The sequence below is a fragment of the Boleophthalmus pectinirostris genome, unplaced genomic scaffold (genome assembly GCF_026225935.1).
Source record: "Boleophthalmus pectinirostris isolate CB_2022bp ecotype Guang Dong unplaced genomic scaffold, ASM2622593v1 HiC_scaffold_14, whole genome shotgun sequence".
NCBI lineage: Eukaryota > Metazoa > Chordata > Actinopteri > Gobiiformes > Gobiidae > Boleophthalmus > Boleophthalmus pectinirostris.
Window position 1 is genome coordinate 31,403,141 of NW_026571047.1, and position 19,589 is coordinate 31,422,729.

At 38.5% G+C, this 19,589-nt stretch overlaps 1 protein-coding gene across 1 annotated transcript in view; it reads left to right on the top strand.

Moving 5' to 3' along the window:
* The first annotated feature begins 1,702 nt into the window (after positions 1 to 1,702).
* scd (stearoyl-CoA desaturase (delta-9-desaturase)) overlaps positions 1,703 to 19,589 on the top strand; it is a 41,747-nt gene continuing 23,860 nt past the window's right edge. The window contains exons 1-2 of the mRNA XM_020923267.2: positions 1,703 to 1,836; positions 2,075 to 2,326. Coding sequence (XP_020778926.2) covers positions 2,101 to 2,326 — 226 coding nt within the window. The 5' untranslated portion in view covers positions 1,703 to 1,836; positions 2,075 to 2,100. The remainder of the gene's footprint in view (positions 1,837 to 2,074; positions 2,327 to 19,589) is intronic.

Consider the following 19,589-nt stretch of genomic DNA (forward strand, 5'->3'; position numbering starts at 1 on the left):
GTGTACCTGTTTATAATGTTAATATTGACATGAATTTCAGTCAAGTGGAAACTGACGACAGGCAACAAAATCCACACAACCCCAGGCGATAATTCTGATGAGGGACATTAAAACACGGTTAAAATATAACTTATAACTCAGTCCTGGTTTAGTTCTAGTTTAGTTCTGGTTTAGTTCTAGTTTAGTTCTGGTTTAGTTCTAGTTTACTTATGGTTTAGTTCTAGTTTACTTATGGTTTAGTTCTGGTTTAGTCCTGGTATCGTTCTAGTTTAGTCCTGGTTTACTTCTAATTTAGTCCGGGTTTAGTCCTGGTATAGTCCCGGTGTAGCCCTGGTTTAGTCCTGGTGTAGCCCTGGTTTCTTCCCGATATAGTCCTTGTATAATCCTGGTTTAGTCCTGGTGTAGTCCTGGTATAATCCTGGTTTCGTTCTAGTTTAGTCCTGGTTTACTTCTAAGTTAGTCCTGGTGTAGTCCTGGTTTAGTCCTGGTATAGTCCCGGTGTAGTCCTGGTGTATTCCTGGTATAATCCTGGTGTAGTCCTGGTTTACTTCTAATTTAGTCCTGGTGTAGTCCTGGTTTAGTCCTGGTGTAGTCCTGGTTTCTTCCTGATATAGTCCTGGTATAATCCTGGTTTAGTTCTGATTTAATCCTGGTTTATTTCTGGTATAGTCCTGGTTTAGTTCTAGTTTAGTCCTGCTTTAGTCCTGGTTTCTCCCTGCTGTCGATCTTGTTTGGTCTAGGATGAGTCCTGATTTTGTCCTGTGTACTCCTGGTTTAGTTCTAGTATATTCCTGGTGTAGTCCTGATATAGTCCTGGTTTGGTCCTGGTGTTGTTCTTATTTCTTCCTGGTATAGTCCTGGTTTAATCCTGGTGTAGTCCAGGTTTAGTCCTGGTTTAGTTTGGTTATCATAGATCGAACAAGAATGGCACCTCATTCTTGTAAGGTCTAGGATGAGTCCTGATTTAGTCCTGGTATAGTCCTGGTTTAGTTGTAGTTTAGTCCTAGTTAAGTCCTGGTTTTTCCCTGCTGTCGATCTTGTTCGGTCTAGGATGAGTCCTGATTTAGTCCTGGCATACTCCTGGTTTAGTTCTAGCATAGTCCTGCTTTAGTCCTGGTTTAGTCCTGGTTTAATCCTGGTATAGTCCTGGTATAATCCTGGTATAGTCCTGATACAGTCCTGGTTTAGTCCTGGTATAGTCCTGCCCATTATTAGTGCATATATAACATCACCCTCGGCGTGTGTAACGTACAGACTTAAACCTTCGCCTTTTCCATGACACTATTACGTTTTTGGATCGCACATTTTCAGTTACATGACCAGCCTCTGTGCGAATAAACGTGTTGAACCTGCAGTACCAAGTTTACCCTGCTAGGCGGCGCTTGTCCCTGCCACAAAAGTGCAAAAATTCCCCCCCTTTCTGCTACGTGCGCGCAACACAACCTCACTGTACCCGAGCACATCGCACCACCATCACCAAAATCGCCATTACGCACGGCGAAATCACGCACAACTTGTAAAAAAATCGTTGGCCCCGTGCGTGTCCAGACATGGGTAGGGACACACGTACATAACATGCGCTACATCTGGCCGGATAATGAATAAAAAAAGTAAAACAGCAGATAAGCCGGTGGCCAATCAAAACGGGCGGAGAGGCGGCCAGCTGCGCGCTCATTGGTCCAAACCCACGAAGCGCTTGTGCCTTCTAGCTTCCATAGATAGATAGAGCCCTCTGCAGTCTCGCTGTTGCCTTTTGCACGGCTGCATCTCTAACATCTCTGGGTGTTTTTAGCCCTCTTTTCTAAACTACGCCACTTTCACGCGTTTCTCAAATCGGTAAGTTGTCATTTTTTGCATTTTTACGCACGCTTCGTCAGTCCACCGCGACGCAACCTGTGCCAAAAACCCGCCGTACGGACCCTTTCAGTCATTTCAATTTACCTTTTTTGGAGTCAAAGCTAGCGCAGTTTGCTTAAGCATCCTCGTACAGTTGATTTTTGAGGTGCAAAACGTGCTAAAATGTTGTGTTTTTACGCTGTTACGTTGTGTAATTATTGCTTTTTTTTCTACGCAGAGCATCATCCAAACCGTATAGCCAACATGACAGAAGCAGAGGTGACGGATAGCCAGCCCAAAACCAATGGAAACGTACACCCAGACATCAACACAGAAGACGTATTTGATCCCACGTACAAAGAGAAAGAAGGGCCCAAACCACCGCTAAACCTCGTATGGAAAAACGTGTTTTTAATGGGGATGTTGCATTTAGGAGCGTTATACGGCCTCTTTCTCATCCCGGCCGCATCTACGAACACCCTTCTATGGAGTGAGTATTACGAAAGCACGTCATATTGTTATGAATGCATGCTCCGAAATGAAATGAAGTGCACAGTTTGGACCATGCCACGCAAATCCTAGCAGCAGACACGCACGGTCCGCCCAAGATAAACATGCATTGTAATGTGGAGCGTTATCAAAAAGCAGCAAATGTAGGTCAAATCAACTGTGCCTCCTTATATTGATTTAAGGCAATTAAACTGGCACAAATGGGACTCCAAGGCTAGTTTTGAGGCTTATAAGTCAAATTAATGTGTTTTTAATGTAATTTTGAGGTAATTTTGACAATTTTGATCATTTACAAAGTCTGTAACATTATAGTCTATTGATTTAAGGCAGTTAAACTAGACAAAATGGGCTTCCAAGGCTAATTTTGAGGTTTAGTCAAAGTCAGATTAATGTGTCTTAAATGTTTTTTGACAATCTACAAAGCCTGTAGCGTCATAGTTTATTGATTTAAGACAATTAAACAGGTAGAAATGGGATTACAAGGCTAATTTTGAGGTTAATAAGTCAAAATTCACGTGTTTTATATGTTCTTTTTGTGGTCATGTTGACAATTTTAACAGTCTACAAAGCTTACAGCATCATAGTCTATTGATTTAAGACAATTAAACTGGTAGAAATGGGCATCCAAGGCTAGTTTTAGAGGTTGCAAGCCAAAAAATCAGGTGCTATTGCGGGCCACCAGTTGTAAAAACAAAAAACAAAAAACAAAAAAAACTGTTGTTGTGTCCTTAGGTAAGACACTTCACCCACATTGTCTAGTATGAAAGTGGCGTGTGCGTCTGTGAGTGATGGTGGTGGTCAGAGGGGCCGATGGTGCAGATTGGCAGCCTTGCTTCTGTCACTCTGTCCCAGGGCAGTTGTGGCTACAGTAGTAGTTTACCACCACCACTGAGTCTGGAGTGAATGAATAGGCTAATGCTCTGTAAACGGTCTTTGAGTGTCCAGAAAAGTGCTATATAAAACTGATGCATTGTTATTATTAAATTAATGTGTTTTAAATGTTCTTTTGTGGTAATTTGGACAATTTTGACAATCTACAAAGCATCAGGTTTATAAATGTCTATAATAAATGTTTATAAATAGGCTATTCATATTACGTAGCATTTCTTAGCCAATACTTTTTTTTTCCATTACAAATGTGTTTATGTATTAGGAAGTCTATAAAGCATCAGGTCTATGGAGGCATCTAGAATGGAAATACGTTACTTTATTATCTATAATCTATGCTATCATATTGTGTTTTTGATGACTCAAATTGGCATCTGATCACATCACAGAGCTTTTCTGAGACAATACATTTTCCATTACAGTTATGTTGATTTAATAGAGCTCATTTAATTGACATAAAGCGACTAAAAGGTTAGAAATGGACACCCAAGGTCAGTTTTAAAGTTAATATGTCAAATTATTGCGTTATTAATGTATTTCTGTAGTAATTTATGAAAGAAAATGACACAAGAAATGGGCGTTCAAGGATAGTTGTAAGGTTAAAAAGTCAAATTAATGTGTTATTAATCTTTTCTTGTAGAAATTTTGAGAGTCTAAAAAGCATCAGGTCTTTAAAGGTCTCTAAATTGGAAATACATTACTTTATTATTTATAATCGAGGCTATACTATTGTGTTTTTTGTACATTATTGATGACTCGAATTGGCATCTATTCACATCACAGAGCTTTTCTGAGCCAATACATTTTTCCATTACAGTTATGCTGATTTAATAGAGCTCATTTAATTGACATAAAGCAACTAAAAGGTTAGAAATTGGCGTTCAAGGCCAGTTTTAAGGTTATCAAGCCAGATTAATTATAAGATTAATGTGTTCTTGTAATCATTTTCACAATCTACAAAGGTTTATATAGGTCTCTAGAATGGAAATACAGTACTTTGCTGTCTATAATATTGATGACTCAAATTGGCGTATTCACATTACATACTGTATCTTTTCTTAGCTAATACATGTTTCCATTATATTGATTTAATCGAGCTCATTTAATTGACATAAAGCTACTTAAAGGTTAGAAATGAACACGCAAGGTCAGTTTTAAAGTTAATAAGTCAAATGAATATGTTATTAATGTCTATCTACAAAGTATCAGGTCTATAAAGGTCTCTAAAATGGAAATACATTACTTCACAGAGGCCAGAATTAAAAACTGAGACAAAGTCATGGGCCAGACTAAATATTTATTGAGAAATTTCAACAACATCTGCATGTTTTGTCTTCCTTTGAGATATGTAATGTTAAAACTTTTCTTATTGAAATAAATGTTTAATAATAGTTTTGCTTAAACATTGAATCCAGAACAAGCAAAATATAAAATAATAACAAACATTTTAATTAATAATGTGTCCATAGTCTATTTGTAGCCGGCGGGACAGCTCTAACACATTTTTGATATGATCTCGTGGGCCAAATATAAATATATCGTGGGCCAAATTTGGTCCCTGGGCCTGAGTTTGACATGTCTGACCTGGGCTATAATATTGTGTTTTTTGTACAGTACTGATGATTCAAATTAGCATCTATTCACATTACAGAGCTTTTCTTAGCCAATATATCTTTCCATTACAAATAAAAGGGCTCATTTAATTGACGAAAAGCAACTGAAAGATTACAAATGGACGTTTAAGGCTAGTTTTAAGGTCAGTGAGTGAAATTTACATGCTTTTAATGATTTTGTAGTCTTTTTGACAATCTATAAGGCCTATAACATCATATAATCTGTATGTGTAGAATTAAAATACTTTTGATGGTTATTAAGTGGGACCATTTTGTATTTGGTTCACTACTGATGACTCAAACCACATGGCAAATTCATATTTCATGGCTTTTCTCAGCCAATACATTTTTCCATTAGAAATACAGTATGTTCAATAATTAATACGGCTCGCAAGTAAAAAGATTAGAAGTAGGGATTTAAGATGAAAAAATCTTATTGTGTTTTCTTGTGGCTGTTTTGGCAAGATATACTATAGGTAATTATTATTTATGAGCGTTATTAAAGGTGTGTTGTGTATTGCTTTGTCTGGAATGTTCCACAGTACGGCATTAACCCTTTCTATCTTCACGGAGACCAAACCAGACCAAGTTACAGGTCAGATCTGTGGAGAGGCGACCCCGCTCACAGTCACAATACCCGTTTTTCTTGGTATTTTTGAGCTGTAAAACCACCTGTAATTGAATAAATGTAAACGTAGAGATGTTTAAAGTCACACTGTGGAACATTCCAGGCAGAGCAATGACGTATCCATAGAAACAAGAAGGTGATGAACCCTCCAGCGAAAACATAGAGCACGTTTAAGTAAAAGTACAGATACAGACGCAAAAGATGACTCAAAAAGTAAAAGTATCACGTGAAAACATAAGTAAAACTATTGAAGTACCTGTTTAAAAATGTACTTTAATTTAAAATGACTTTAAGTACTTCAACACAGTGCTCAAAAATAGATTTAACACATGTGAGCGGGGCTGCCTCTTCACAGACCTGACCTCCAGCTTGTCTCTATGGCGATATATATACGTTTAATACTATGGAACATTCCAGACAAAGCAATTGCATCTCTTAAATTATGCAGAGAACATTCAGGACATTGTATAAAAAGCAATATTAACATAATTCAGCCTTCGTCGTGTTTTGAAATTCCACATACAGTGAGGGTAATTGACCACATGTGACTTTGAACATTTGAATCTCATTTGCAAACTAAAGCACAAATAGACAGTTAAAGGTCTTATATTATGCAAAATGGACTCTTGTGAACTTTAGACTTTGTTATAATGTTTTTACCTCCTCAAAAAACAGACCTGGAGTTGTGTTTTGTTTCATTCACACATGTTTGAGTAACCCTTTATTATTAGTCTGTTTAAAAAGCTCAAAATGCTCTACTCCACCTTGTGACGTCATGTAGTGGTAGTTGCAGGGTTCCCACAGTCATGGAAATTGAAAATGGCATTTCACAGGCCTGGAAAAGTCATGTAAATTTGTAATTTCAGTGAAAGTTTTAGAAAAGTCATGGGATTTTAGTTCTTTCTCTTTTCACACAGACGACAATAAATGCACTGACAGTATTTTATTTTTTTTTTTTTGTTTTAAATTATTTTTTATTTAATATTAATATTATTTATTTAATTTTTTTTGCTTCTATACCATTTTTTTTCAGGGTTAATTGTCTCTTTTTTATATTTAATTTTTTTTTCAGCATTTTTGAAAAGATAAACAGCACATAATAACAGTTGGTAATAGTAGTTTATTCTGTCATTTTGCAGCACTACAAAACAAAACAAAACATAGACATAACATTGAACACGACATAGAGAGAAAAAACAAATTAGACAAATTGCATTCTATGTTATATATTACATTTAATTGTAAATAATGTTACGGCACATTCTGTCCAGCGTATGAGTCTCATTTGGTCCAATGTTTGTCAAAGAGGTCCATTTTCAAATTAAATTCAGATGCAATTTTTTTCAATTTTTTGAATTTCATTTATACTTTCTGACCAGTCTTTGATTAATGATGCAGTTTGTTTCATCCATTTTTTTGTAATGGCCTTTTTTCCTGCCGCCAGAAATACACTCTACAGATATCCACTGATTGTTTTTAGGCACAAGTACATCATTTTTTAAGTCAAGTGGGATGGTCACATTAAAAATAGATTGCAGTGCTTTGTTAATTTCTGTCTAATATTTATGGATCACGAGACAATCCCAAAACACGTGGTAACGGTCGGCATTTTGCACTGATAGTATTTTGAATGTTAAAAAACTATAAAACCAAACCATAAGGTGAGTGGAAAGTGTTAACATTTCATATTTAGCCCTAAAAGTCTGATCAATTCTACACGTTACTTCACTTGAGGTCATGAAAAAGTCATGGAAAAGTTTTGAAATTTTGTCAGTCAAAAAGAGTGTGAACTAGGGGTTTGCAAGAATTTTAAAATATCTATATATCGTATTGCCTAATGTGATAGATGATGCCGTATCAATGTCGTGGGCTGCTATATCGATATATCGTCAAGAGTATTTGTTGTTATATTTTACTAAATTATTTTGTTACAGCTACAGTTTTGTTGCTTGTTTAGAGGAAGGAAACTCGTTTATGCAACACATTTGACATTTTCACTGTTTTGATGATTAAAATGTTTGTGTTTCATATGAACTTTGCACAAGAAGTGGTTTAACAAAGACTTTTAGTGTCACAGTCATGATTTAGCCTTTATGTTTTATTGAACCGTATCGAATCGATTTGAAATATATTTAATCAAATTGAAATTGCACTGTATCGTAGTGTGGCCTGTGTATCGAAATATGTATCGTATCAGCAGCCTTTTAATGATACCCAGCCTTAGTGGGAACCCTGTAGTTTTCAAGTTAACAGTTCCTTTTACCTTTAGTTCAGTAGACAAAACATAAAAGGCAGAAAGAAATAAAAACAGAAGTGAGAAGTGAGGATACGTCTAGAATGAGTCATAGAGGTTATTTATTCAACCCTCTTCACTTCAGCTCTTATAATAGTCGAGGAAAACTGCTGATACCTCCTCAAAAACAGACCTGGAGTTGTGTTTTGTTTCATTCACACATATTTGATTAACACTTTATTATTAGTCTGTTTACATCTCCAAACCTCAGCATGCTCTGTTCCACCTTGTGATGTCATGAAGCGATAGTTTTCAAGTTAACAGCTCCTTTTACCTTTAGTAGAGAAGAGAAAATTGGCAATTCCAGAGCTGAAATAATTCAAACGATTCTAGTGAAGGTGTGTGGAGTTTAAAAACACAATGGAGCACTTCCTGTATTACCGCATGACATCACAAAGTGGAACAGAGTGTTTTCTGTTTGACATAAGAACCAGATATGCCTAAATCTGCAGGGCTTGTGAGTTAAACATGTGTGAATGAAACAAAACACAACTCCAAGTATGTTTCGTGACGACAACAACATTATAACAGATCAGAAAATCGTGTAATAGGGGCCCTTTAAAGCTGCACTGTGTAACTTTTCTGGTAGAGGGTCCTCCTGTTACTTGTCTCCATTTTTACCTCTAATATTGCACTTGTATGACTTTAAACTTTTCAATCTCAATGGAAACAAGCAGGAGACGCCACCAGGCCAGTTTACGGGTGAGATCTGTGATGAGGCGACCCCACTCTCAGTCAGAATGCAGGTTTTTAAAGGTATTTTTCAGCCGTAAAAACACCCATAACTGAATAAACGCATCTTATAGAAGTTTAATATCATATTGTGGAACATTACAGGCAAAGCAGTAGCATCTCTACGGCGGCAAACCCCTGAAAATTTACACAGTTCACTTTTAAATACACCATTATTCATGTTTTTTCCCTCTGTAATTGGATCTATATTGTCCTTTTCTATAGTGACAGAGCTTTTGTAACAGCTGAGAGGAAACAGGAGACTGGTGATTTCTCCCCTGCAGTTGTAAATCAGGAAACAGAGGCTGGACTGTGTTTTTACGGCGGTCAGTGGGTCTACGCCGAGAACGAATACTCAACACTTTTTAACTCAAAACGCGTGATTGTGATTTGCAAATTAGATCGTTGCGCTGTTACAGGAATTTCAGGTATTTCTCGTATCTGTCTCGTTGATCTGTGTTCTGTTGTAGTTTCCTCGTCGCAAACAGACCATGGAGTTGTGTTTTGTTTCTTTCACACATGTTTGACACACAAACCCTGCACATTTAAGATTTAAGAGTTCTTTGTCGTGTTGTCAGTTTTTAAAGTCCACACACCTTCACTAGAATCATTTGGATGATTTCAGACCTGGGACTGTCAATCTCTACTGGTAAAAAACCAAAATAAAATGGGCTGTTAACTTGAAAACTACCGCTGTATGACATCACAAGGTGGAACAGAGCATTTTGAGGTTTGGAGATGTGGACAGACTAATAATAAAGTGTTACTCAAACGTGTGTGAATGAAACAAAACACAAAAACACAAAAAATAACATCATAACGTGACATAAATCTGACAAGAGTAAGTTTTGTGTAATATCGGATCTTTAATAAAAGTGTAACTTGGTTTGGCGTTGTTCTGGTTTAGTCCTGATCTAGATAAAACAGAAATAATAAAACACAGGCAGGTCAGGACTAAACCAGGACTAAACCAGGTCTAAACCAGGACTAACCTTGGATTTAAGAGAGAGAACACCAAAGCTGGGTGTCCACAAAGCGCGATCGGACATTTGCAGCTCTTACCTTCGTGAGGTGCGGAGCTGAGCCGGTCCTTTCTCCTGCGGTCACCTCCGAGCCTGTGCTGACAGTGAGTCCTGTTTCAGTTCTGGTTTAGTTCTAGTTCAGTCCTGGTTTAGTCCTCCTCTTCCGTCCTGGAATCAGTCCTTGGTTAGTCCTGGGTTAGTCCCGGTTTAGTCTTGGTTCAGTCCGTGGCGTAGGCAGCGCAAAAGTTTGATCATCTCGAGTTAACGAGTGGGTGCGGTCCTGTACTGCGCGGGTGCGAGTCTCCAGAAATGGACCCATGCAGGACTCTGCGCTGTCGGGCTCCATTACAGAATAAATGAATCTTCGGTTAGATATAAACAGATATAATAATTGTAAAATATAAAGTTGACTACTTTGCGGATTTCCCCCTACGCGGGTTATTTTTAGAATATAAACCCAGCGGTAAACGAGGGACCACTGTATATTCCCCATTGATGTGTGACACACAGGCATATATATACCCCACCCCCCCACACCTGTTCTACATCGCTACATTGCACTCGGATGAAGTACTTGTAATCCGAAACATTGTGCCAATAAATTTCACGTTGGGAGCTTTGAAAGAGTGTGTTATTTCTGTTTTATCTGACCTTGTTGGTCCTGCACATTCACGCGAATGATGTGCGCACGTTCTTTCTTCTTTTGGATTTAGTCCTGATCTAGTCCTGGTTTAGTCCTGTTTAGTCCCAGTTTTGATGAGGAGTTTTGCAAAAATATTGATATATCGCATTGTTTAATGTGATGACACAGTATTGTTATCGGGGACTGCTGTATCGATGTATCGCCAAGACTATTTTTTGGTATATCTTACTAAATTATTTTGTTACAGCGCTACAGTTTTGTTGTTTGTTCCAGAGGAAGGAAACTCGTTAATGCGACACATTTGACATTTTCACTGTTTTGATGATTAAAATGTTTGTGTTTCATAAGAATTTTGCGTAAGAGGTAGTTTAACAAAGACTTTTTGTATCACAGTCATGATTTAGACTTTATTTTTATTGAACCGCATCGAATTGATTTGATATCGTATCAAATCAAAAGTGAACTGTATCGAAGTATGCACTGTGTCATGGCCTATGTATCAAGGTGTGTATCGTATCGTCCACTTCTTAAAGATACTCAGCTCTAGTTTTGAGGTGGTGAAGTGTGAACTCCTAATTGACAATAATAAACACCAGTGGATGTTTTAAGCAGCGGGTCTGAGTGTTTCTGTAGAAAATACTCAAGTTTTTTCCTCCCAGAAAATCAATGGTCGTCTGGATAAGTGTGAATTATCTATGAGAGGCAGCGCGTATGGATTTTATTTCACTCGGATGATGGAGGAGCCGGGCCAAAGAGGAGGATGTGCGTCGAAACAGGATAAAGAATTTACGCCTAAGAAGGTCACAGAGCGCTGATGTTTTCAAAGATTAATCCAAAAGTTATAATGAGGTAATCGGGTGTGGAGCTCTAGACATGATTGAACAGCCTCTTATGGAAGATCTCAATCAGAGAATTAGAAAGATGAGACGTTCACTAATTAGTCCATAAGGAGGTGCAGAGAAGTCAGAGCAAAGACTAAGATTGAACGATTTTAAGAAACATTTTTTTTGTGATTTTTCAGGCAGATATTACGACTGAACCAGGAATAAACTAGGACTAAACCAAAACTGAGCCAGAGCTGAACCAGGACTAAAACAGGGCTAAACCAGGCCTAAACCAGGTCTAAACCAGGTCTAAACTAGGACTAAACCAGGAGTTATCCCAGGACTGGACCAGGAGGACTAAACCAGGACTGAACCAGGACTGAACCAGGTCTAAACCAGGACTAAACCAAGAGTTATCCCAGGACTGGACCAAGAGGACTAAACCAGGACTAAACCAGGACTGAACCAGGTCTAAACCAGGTCTAAACTAGGACTAAACCAGGAGTTATCCCAGGACTGGACCAAGAGGACTAAACCAGGTCTAAAGCAGGTCTAAACCAGGACTAAACCAGGACTAAACCAGGACTAAACCAGGCCTGAAGCAGGACTGAACCAGGACTAAATCAGAACTAAACCAGGTTTAAACCAGGTCTAAACCAGGATTAAACACGGACTAAACCAGGTCTAAACCAGGACTAAACCAGGACTAAATCAGGACTAAACCAGGACTAAACCAGAACTGAATCAGGACTGACTCAGGACTACACCAGGTCTAAACCAGGTCTTCGATTAATAATTAACGTTTTTATATTAAAATTATCATCATTATTATTACTAATTTGCACAAATAAACTCAACTTTGTGAAATAGTTGACGAAACAAAATCTGGGTGGGTCAGTTAGGAGCACTGCAAAAAAAAAAAATCCAAAATCGTGTTGTCGGAGATCGTGATTTTCGGTCCAAAATGATGGATCGTTCAGCCCTAGCAAAGACTAAAGCCGGTCAGAGTAAATTGTTGTTGTTTGGACACTCAAAGGTGCTTTTCATTGCATAATTCATTCATACTCCACAGATATGACCTGTAACTTGGTTTAATATCAGACTATGGAACAGTCCAGTAAACAATAACTCATAATATTGTTTCCTACCAGAAAAATTGACACAGTAGAGGTTTGTGCAGGATAGAATTTTCAGTCCTGCTCCCACCCGCAAAGAACTGCAAATTTCATTCCCGTTCCCACCCACATCTTTGATATTTTGTTCCACTCCTGCCCACAAATCCCGTAAAATGGGAACGTTCACTTTCTTAGGCTCTATCAAACACGGAGAAGCGGAAAGGAATTGTCCAAAATGTGCGTGAAATTAGACCACGTCCGCAAGTTTAGGCTGCTTAAAATGTAGGAGTGTAACGATATCCAAGTCTCACGATACGATATCCTCACGGTACGATATTTATTGCGATATCTAAACTACTGCGACCCTTGCGATACTACGACACCCATAAGTGATACAGACGCGGGAAGGTACTGCTGTGATACGAGTGACTGAAATTGTCATTTAAACCACCAAAGTGTCCAAACACAATGAAAACTCTTCATATTTACACGTCACAGTTTGCGCAACCATCTTGGCTTCTGACTCGGAAACCTTGCTCGGTCTACTTTTTCTGCCACTGAGGTCCGAGGGGTGTGTCGAGGGCGCCACTGGGCAACTTCCTCAGAAAAAAACTGACTCGGAAGGATAGTTGAATGCAGGGACAAAGGGGAGGGGGAGACAGAACAAGGGGAAAAAAACAGGAATGCTGACAATGTGATACTAAATGTCTTTCTTTCACCAATTCATATGAAACACAAACTTTTTAATCATCAAAACAGTGAACATGTCAAATGTGTTGCATAAACGAGTTTCCATCCTCTGAGCAATCAACAAAAACTGTAAAAAACTGTAGCTGTAACACAATAATTTAGTAAAATAAACCAAAAAATACTTGTATATATTGATACTAGGGATGGGCATGATTAGTCAACAAATCAATAATTGATCATTAAGAATTTTGTTGATTATGTTCATTTCTAATTGACAAACCGGATGTAGGTTTGTGTGCGTAGAAAGAACACAGAAAGAACACTCAAATTCCACTGAGTCGTGTCCTTTAGTCCGACAGAAGCTGAACCACATCAGTGCACAACAGCATTTTTTTTCTTCTCCGCTTAGTTTATGCAAATGAGCCATGCGGTTTTAAGTTTAGTTTCTGTAAAACTTTATTCAAAACTGCATTAAACACATTATAATCTCAAACATTGGTGGTTATGGTTTATATTCTGTAAAGTTAAATTTATTTATGCAGATTAGTAGCCTAATAATAATAATAATGACGATACTTATTATATAAAAACGTTAATGATTAATCAAAAATCTATCGTTAATTCTCACAATGATCGATTCATAAAATTTCATTGAATGCCCATCCCTAATCGATACAGCAGCCCACGATATCGATACTGTATCCTCACGGAATACGATATATCAATATAGTGAGCGGGGTCGCCTCTCCACAGATCTGACCTGCGACTTGATCTGGTTCGGTCTCCATGAAGATGGAAAGGTTTAATGTGATAATGTGAAACATTCCAGACAAACCAATAACATTTCCATGAAGAAAAACATTCATTCTCCACCAAAAAAGTCACACAATGCACTTTTAATATCGTTTAGTATCAGATTTTTCGATACTTTTGCACCAGCACTGGGCTCATTTTAAACCACAGTCCGCTGCATCTCTGTCCCTCATCAGTTACGGTTGGTTTCATTATCGAGGTGGTGGCAGTTCCTTCCTGTCATTGGTTAAACTTGTCACAGTGAGATGTGAAGAGGCTAGCCCCGGTATGCTCACTCTGCTCCTGCAAAATCTGCTGAGAAAACCAGACTAAAAATAAAAGCTTTGTCAAGAGTTCAACAAATGCCCTCTCTTTAATCCGTTTTCCACACCTGGGCCGTACAAGGTTATTTTTAGCTTCTTATAAAGAGAGAGGAAAGCTGGTGTGGAGTCTGAGGAGGGCAGGATTCATCTGACACTGGAAAGTAGGTTGTCAAAAGTATCGAAAATCAGATACTAATCGAGAGTAAAACTGATATCGAAAACTAGATACTGATTTGAGCGGATTTCGATACTAAAAAAGTCACATTCACTGGACAGAAATGAACAGTGGTGGGAAAAAATACTAAATTTTTGTGTAACTTTTCTGCTGGTGCGTCTGCTTTTCTCCATGGAGATGTTATTGCTTTGTCTGGAATGTTTCGCAGTATGGCATTAAACCTTTCTATCTTCATGGAGACCAAACCAGATCAAGTTGCAGGTCAGATCTGTGGAGAGGCGACCCCGCTCACAGTCAGAATGTTGTTTTTCTAGGTATTTTTGAGCTGTAAACCACCTGGAATTGAATAAATGTAAAGTAGAGCTGTTTAATGTCACACTGTGGAACATTCCAGGCAGATCAATGACATCTCCATAGGCCCCATCCACATGAGTACATATTCGAGTCGTTTTTGTTGAGGATTTGTTCACACTAATCCGATGGAAAACGGCTCCAGAGACTTAACGATCTGGTGCCGCCAGCTCTGGACGCCTGAAAACACTGATACTCTGACGCAGGAGCTCTAGTTGCGTCCTTATTGGACCACGTCACTGTGACTTGCTCCTTCCTGAATCGCTCGGTTTGTGACGTCGGTCGTGTGACGCTATTGTGGAAAACTGTTTAAACAAACCAGAGACAAACAGGAAACAGCGGAGCTAGAACTACTTAGTACTTTCTCGCTTGCCATCTTCCTCAGCTCGAAATCGGCTGCTGCAACTTCAGACACGGTGCTCCACTTCCTTGTTTTTACCACCCACGCAAGGTTGTGATGATGTGACGCCAGCCTAGTCATGTGACCAGTGTTTCAGGTGGTTTCACGTTACTGTGTGGAGGGAAGGCTTTGATTATGGACACAGAAACAGTGTGGCTGGATGCAAATTGCTTCCGATACAGTGATACAGTGATACGTTTCAGTGTAAACGTAACCTTAGAAACAAGCAATTGATGGGCGGGGCAGCAGTAGCTCAGTTGGTAGAGCATTTGCCCACTAATCTGAAGGTTGGTGGTTCGAATCCAATTCTCGACATAAAAACATCACAGGTTGAGCGGTCATGTCCACTGACCCACAGGTTGGCTGATGTGATTCCTGCTCCCACAGATGAATGCTGTTGTTGTGTCCTTGGGCAAGACACTTAACCCACCCACACTGCCCACAGTGTCTGTGTACACTGGTGTGTGAATGTGAATGACCAAAAAAAAAGCTCCAAAAAACTAGGAATGAACCTTTCCTGAATGTCTTTAGAACAGGGGTCTCCAAACTTTTCCCTCTGGTGAGCTATGTTTACAAAACCAAAAATGCCACAGAGCTTCTAATTTTATTGACTGCAAGAAATTGATTATAAGAAAGAGAGTGAGCCTTGGGGTACAGTTAGACACCTATAAAACATAAGCCACTGTCCATTTATTAGTGCACAGAGTTGGGCTTCAAAATGAATTAAAATCTTTGTTATTCAGCACAATAGTATAATTCGGAAATCCCTTGGTGAGCTATTTGGAAGGGGATGGAGAGCTACGGGTTGGAGACAATGGTTCTAGAATGATCTTGAGCTATATCAGAACAAGTATAAAAGCACACAGACTAGTATAGGACCATGGACCACTATGGAACCTACCTGGACCACTGAGGGATTACACAGATATAAGTCCACATGGGAATAGAAAAGAATCGACTCTGATTTAATGCTGAAAATCACATTCTCACATTCTATTGATCCTAATCAGTACTAAGCATCAAGTCTATTCCTTTTGATCAAAATAAAGTTTGAAATATTAGGATTGTGACAATGCCAGAAAGATAGCAAAAAGGGGAAGTGCTCAGCTGTTAAGCCTGAAGACAAAAATAAAACACGATTTGAGATAAGAGATAAGATTCGAATTTACAACAGTGAATCTTCTGCGGTAACAGGAATGTGCTGAGGTGATTGATTTAAACAGGGCTACACAATAAAACTTATCACAATCAAATCAAAATTTCACTCTCGGTTGGCGCACTTATTGGATTACGAAAGCTGCTGTCATTCAGGTAACAGAATGCCCTCTGGATACAAAGCAAAATTCTTGTTGTACCTGTAGTTTAGACGTCTGCAAACATGTTCTGAAATGCACCGGGTTCATAATGTGTTAATTTATCATTTCATATTTCAATCTTCTCCCAAACTATGTGCACATTTTTAAAAATATATTGCAAATGTAACTGCAATTACCGTATTTTTCGCACTATTAGGCGCTCTGGATTATAAAGCACACTGTTATTAAATGGTCTATTTTTGAACTTTTTTCACAAATAAACCGCACCGGACTTTAAACGAAACACAGGAGTTGGATGGGTCAGTCGGACTTTGTTTGTCGCGTTCACCGTGACTCTGGGCTTTGTTCAGTTGTGGCGTGTAGTAGGGGTGTGCAAAAATCTTTAGAAGTAAAACCAACCTTACATTTGAAGGATTTATGTCTGAGCAGCAGCAGTGAGTTATTCTTCCTGATAGAAAGCTTGGAAGTGGCGGACTGATATATGAGAAAATAGTCCCTCAACATGCGACGATTCATGCGATGCAAGGTTAGTTTTATTTCAAACATTATTCTATCAACACAGACATTTACATGGACAGTCTGGTGTAATAATAAATTTTCTTCGGGTGTTTTGTGGAGTGGGTAAGACTGTTTCTTGTGGCAGGATAACTATGGCCATTGACATGCACTAGTCTAGCACCAGCGACCTCTGCAAATACAAGGACTGGATGGAATATTTAAAAAAGTGTCTCCACACGTTTCCAACACTCTGGCTCACTAGGAAATGAGGCCCTATGTCCAAAATTCCAAACTGTCCCTTTAAGAGTAAAAAGGCAAGAGTAGTTCCTCACATGTGTCTGTTTACATCGATTGAGGTGAAGCTACAGATTCGTGATTGTGACTCTACTTCCTGTGGACATTCATTTAAAATCATGTATCTGAAGTTTTGCACCACATTTTGCAAATAATAATAATAACACAGTTTTGACTTGTGTCTAAACTAGAAGTGCAGTGCTCTGATCTTTGGCACACTTCAGAGTCTCAGAGCGAGTGGTTTTACTGTAGACAGGAAACAGCTGACACATGCGCTCACAACTTTAGCCTGTGGTCTGCAGACGTATCTCGCTGTAGTTTTTAAACTCTCATAAGATTGTACCCGTGTCTGTGGTGTGCGCTTTTTGTTTCACATTTAAAAAATTGTTTAATCCTGTGGTGTGTGGCGGCTTTTAGAATACGTAACATTTCAGTGACAGTTAGTAAATCCTAAAATAAATATCCTTAAGCAGGCTTGCCTCTCCGTAGACTTGACTCGTAACTGTGCGTCACAAAAGTGAAGACTAACAGAGTGGGAAGTGGGAAGAGTAAGTTTACATCAAAGTCATATTTCTGTGTGTGTCCAAAGACATTAAAGGAGACGTGTTAAGCAAAATTTTACTTTTCAAAACTTTTTTCAGGACAGACAGGAGAAATTCAATAAAATTCTTTTTTCAGAGCAATTTTCAAGTGGAAGTCAGTGCCCTTAGTTCTTATATTATTATATATGTTTAAATACATTTTTCAATTTAAAATATCATTAAAAATAAAAGATAAGTAATGATTGATTTGCTTTGGTTCAAGATTAACCTGAACTGAATCGAAATTGCAATTTGAATGGACACAATTAGAAAATCGCAAAGGCTGCAGGTTTAAAAGTTCCATAATTTCCTCCACAAACAACAAAATATCCTCCTTATTCTGCATAAAAGCTGTTATTCCTGTTGTTTAGATCTGTACAAATGTTCTGAAATGTGATTCTTGTGTTATTTTGTCAGTTCAGATTTCAGTCTTTTTGTCAGTTCTTGTGGACGTGTTTAAAATGTGAACTCTGAACAGCATCCCATTATAAAAACATAAAGGTGCGTTGCGTAAGTTTTGTGGTAGACGGCCTGCCACCTGTTTGTCTCCATGGTGATGTTACTGCTTTGCCCGGAATGTTCCGCAGTGTGCTATTAAACTTATCTAACTCCATGGAGACGATCAAGCAAGTTACCGGGCAGATCTGTGGAGAGGTAGGCTCGCTTACACACGTTTTTCAGTCTATTTTCAGCAATAAAAACACCTTTAACTGAATAAATGCTGGATGTTTAATGCCATACTGTGGAACATCCAAGGCAAAACTATAAATTCTATGGAAACAAGCAGGTAAGCTATGAAAAGTTACACAGTGCATCTTTAAAAGTGCATTGTGTAACTTTTCTGGTGGAAGGTCTGTCAAATGCTTTTTTTTTTTCTTTTTTTGCTTCTTTGCTTTTTCTTTTTTTAAATGAAGGACAACAGAATATAACATTTAACAATTTACAATAATCAACGTAAAAAAAACCCACAAAAACATAAAGTAACACCCACAACACCCACATCAAATACAAAACAAAACATACACACAAAAAGTCCCCACATTTCCCCCTGATCACACACACCAACACAAATTTAGTTAAAAAAAACCAAAAGTGATATATTTACTCTCTCTTTCTTCGTTTTTTTTTTCTCTCCCATTTTTAAATAAACATTTTAAGTCCCGATACTTAAACTAATATTATTTTCACCATCATCATTTCCTTTCGTCATCTTTTACTACTTCATTACAATCTCAAGGCATAATTTTGATGCTTCTTTTCTCCATGGAGATGTTATTGCTTTGTCTGAAATGTTTCACAGTGTGGCATTAAACCTTCCTATCTTCACAGAGACCAAACCAGACCAAGTTACAGGTCAGATCTGCGGAGTGGTGACCCCGCTCACAGTCAGAATGTCTGTTTTTCTAGGTATTTTTTGAGCAATAAAACCACCTGTAATTGAATAAATGTAAAGAATAAGCTGTTTAAAGTAGGGATGGGCATGATTAGTTGATTAATCGATAATTGATCTTTAAGAATTTCATCGATTACGTTCATTTTAATCGACAAACCGAATGTAGGTTGCTGTAGGGACACCAAACGTCCATGTCCGGGGACAAACGGTGGTCCGTACATGTAGCTCTGCACTCAGAAGGAGCGAGACACAAACAGTCGGTCAGTATGCAACGTGCCGAAGCGCAAATGCGTATTTAACAATGGCTTGTACAAGAAATTCCACGCTTTCCTTCCCAGTCGATGTGCACAGTGTACAAAGCAGCACATATGTTTTGGTGTCCAGTGGGAAAAAGCTCACCAGGACTCCGAAAAACATGAAAAAGCTTTGCCAGGTGAGAGTCGCTCAATGTCGATGAAGAGGCCCCACCTCTCGCCCCCCGTACGGTGTCCTGGTTTTGACAAACGCAAATATGGTCACACTAACCTGTATTCACCTGAGTCATGTCGCATCAGCGCACAAGAGTTGTTTTTTTTCTTCGCTTAATTTATGCAAATTAGCCATGCGGTTTTAAGTTTCGTTTCTGTGAGAACTGCTGCATTAAACACATTATAATCTCAAACGGGCTGATGT